This window comes from Solanum dulcamara, chromosome 7 (assembly GCF_947179165.1).
Source record: "Solanum dulcamara chromosome 7, daSolDulc1.2, whole genome shotgun sequence".
Classification (NCBI taxonomy): Eukaryota; Viridiplantae; Streptophyta; class Magnoliopsida; order Solanales; family Solanaceae; genus Solanum; species Solanum dulcamara.
Genome location: NC_077243.1, coordinates 17,122,560 through 17,125,381, shown reverse-complemented (window position 1 = coordinate 17,125,381; position 2,822 = coordinate 17,122,560). Strand labels below are relative to the sequence as shown.

Genomic DNA, 2,822 nt, shown 5'->3' with positions numbered 1-2,822 from the left:
AAATATGTTTTTCTTCTTGGTATACTGAAAATGATAAGTAAAAATTAAAATATGTTTTTAGTATATAGGGTGGACAAGTACTAAAAGTGTACTGTGAGAGTAATACTGTTTAAATTAGCCCTCAAGAAAAGAGTTTGAAATAGACAAGCAATTGAATGTAACCAATTTATATTTTTTCTTAAATAGGTATATCACTTTCGAGTGGGGCAAATTAATTTTTGTCTACCATTTAAGACGCCATTAATGGCAGATACAACGCATGCAGAAAAGAATTTGAGTTCTCTTTCGAATATATATAAAAACTAGTACTAGTACTACTAAACTGTTCCAATCTCCCCTGAATGACAAATCCAAGTCTAATTAATGTTTATTCCAAATATATACTTTCTTTATAGGAGTATAAATTATTATCATTAATTATAACATATTTTAGTATATGATTGTTATAATAATTAGATAGATCAAAAGGATAATGCAATAGGGGAAGTACGTACGTAAGTGATGATACAATATAGTAATTCTGAAATATTATTGTTCCAATAAAACTTTATACAAATCATAAAAAGCATGATAATTTCCCAGTTGGAATTGTGCTCTTCCTCTATAGGGTGGAGAGAGATAAAAAAGGAGACAAAAAAAAATATGAGTCATCATGAAGATATATGGTAATCTTCAAAAATTCCAAGAATATTTTTCTCATGGCTCAAACAATTTTCCTTGGAGCTTTTTCCACTTCTTTCAAGAAGACAAAAAAATTCACAATCCCATTCTTGAAGAAGAGAAAGAGCTATACAAAGTGACAATTATTGTATTCAGTGACATGTGAACTTCTTCAGACCTCTCATCCCATTAATTTACTAATCATTTTCTCTATTTACCTGAAATATAACAAATTAACCAAAAATCAAATATTATAATCTGTGTGACAATCATGAAATCCTTTTAATGTAACTACATGCATAGATGGATCTAGAGAAATTGATAAGAAATGGACGTCGATCTTAATTCAATTCAAAAGTTAACTCATGAAATGAGATTGTTCAAAAAAGATTAAACACTCATCTCATAGTTAATGTGGGACAACCTCAACATATCCCACATGCCCAGACGTGACAATTATAGCGTAGACAACATAATATGAGGATTCTAATATTTAATAAACCAACAACTGAAAATGAGTCTGACTCTTTAAGTCATGATAATAAGTGAATCTTTGACATAACTTAAATCCAAAAAACTTAGATCATAAAAGAAACCAAAATACCAAACTCACAATCTATGTGGGACAAACTCAACAATAAGTTCTATGAGTTTAATTACAATCATTACCTTTTACTCGAACTAGGTGTATATATGTGAAACACTTTACTCATTTCGAACTCTCTGACTGACTCCAGATACTGAATTTGTGTGTTGATGCGATGAAAAAGTAGAAGAGAGCGAAAGGGAAAAGAAAAAGTTACATACCATTAATTGTTCTTTTGCAATGTAGAACAGCTTCATAAATAGAGCTTTCAGAATCACAAGATCTGCGCCAATTATCAACAGAATAAGCTACACTTGTCCTTGGAGATGTTGCTGCTGAACAATATTCCCACTTCTTCATCACTTCCTTTCCACTACTTGATCTGCACCTACCAATTCTACTACATCTTATTTTCTGGCAAAAAGGCCTAAGAAAATCCAAATACTTCACCAAAATTCGTCTCGACAAACTCCGGCATCTCCTCAACGATACACAACGATTCACCCTCCTGCAGGAGGAGGAGGAGCTACGTTCTTCCTTCTGCTGTGCAGCAGAAGATACCGGAGAATTCGCGATGGAGTCGGATTCAATTACTTGGTAATCCGACTCCATCTTCATCGGCTTCTTGATGAACAGAGGCATCAAGAAGCCGTTTGAGATGAGTTCATCAGCATGAACAAGAGTTAAAGGAGATTCAGAAGTAGGAAAATCAAAGTTCAAATCCTGTGGATTCACATTAAAAAACCTCTTTGAAGGAGGTAGTGTAGGATCCATCTCAATAAAAGCGGTTTCATAATCATCAGCAGATGCATCCATAGAAGCTCTGAAAGAATCCCCCAAATCTACTAACCAACTATACGAAAAACTCTCAATTGAGAGAGACTGTTTAGTTTCCATATCTTTCTCAATATTCAAATTGAATACAGAAACTGAAAAGATCACAAAGAAAAGGGAAAGGACTTTAATGAATTCAAAGAGTGAACTCTAGCTTCATTCATATAAGGAATAAATACTGTACATTTATATGTATATAATAAAAAGAAACCAGCATTTATTGAAGGATGTATATCCTTTTTCTAACAATAACATATGGGGTGGTCTACTACAGACAAATTCAATTAATAACTGAAAATGAAATGAAGAAAAGAGTGAAAAAAATAGAAAGACAAACCCCATATATATACACTCACGGATGTTGCCTTACATTACCTTAGTTTTAGTACTATTATAACATTTTAATTTAGGATACAATTTAATATAGTATTCATCTTCACATACAAGTTGATGACTAAAAGTTTTATTCTTGAAGAATTAATTCTGATGACATCTAGATCACCCATAAAGCAAGACAAAAGATTATATCCTATTAATACTTTGTACTAGTAGTACTAATTTATACTTTATGCAACATTGGGTTTTTGATATACTAATCTGCTAAAATAACATTCTCATTATATTGCCAATCATAACCATGCATTGCATTGTCAACCGATTAAAGTACAAACAGCTTTTCAACATCAAATTGAGAACTTTGTTGAACTTCAGGGAAGGTCTCATACAGAGGCAGCCGGATCAA

At 32.1% G+C, this 2,822-nt stretch overlaps 1 protein-coding gene across 1 annotated transcript; it reads right to left on the bottom strand.

Annotated features, from left to right (window-relative positions):
- Window positions 1-499: 499 nt before the first annotated feature.
- On the bottom strand, window positions 500-2,426 carry LOC129895080 (probable membrane-associated kinase regulator 6). The gene is made up of 2 exons (XM_055970720.1): window positions 1,468-2,426; window positions 500-878 (listed from the first exon to the last, which is right to left on the bottom strand). The coding sequence occupies exons 1-2, from the start codon at window positions 2,141-2,143 to the stop codon at window positions 871-873; spliced, it is 684 nt and encodes a 227-aa protein (XP_055826695.1). The 5' UTR covers window positions 2,144-2,426; the 3' UTR covers window positions 500-870.
- Between the last annotated feature and the right edge of the window lie 396 nt (window positions 2,427-2,822).

Excerpts from the sequence above, each read along its gene's own strand:
- LOC129895080 (XM_055970720.1), bottom strand. The coding sequence starts at position 2,143 with ATGGAAACTAAACAGTCTCTCTCAATTGAGAGTTTTTCGTATAGTTGG.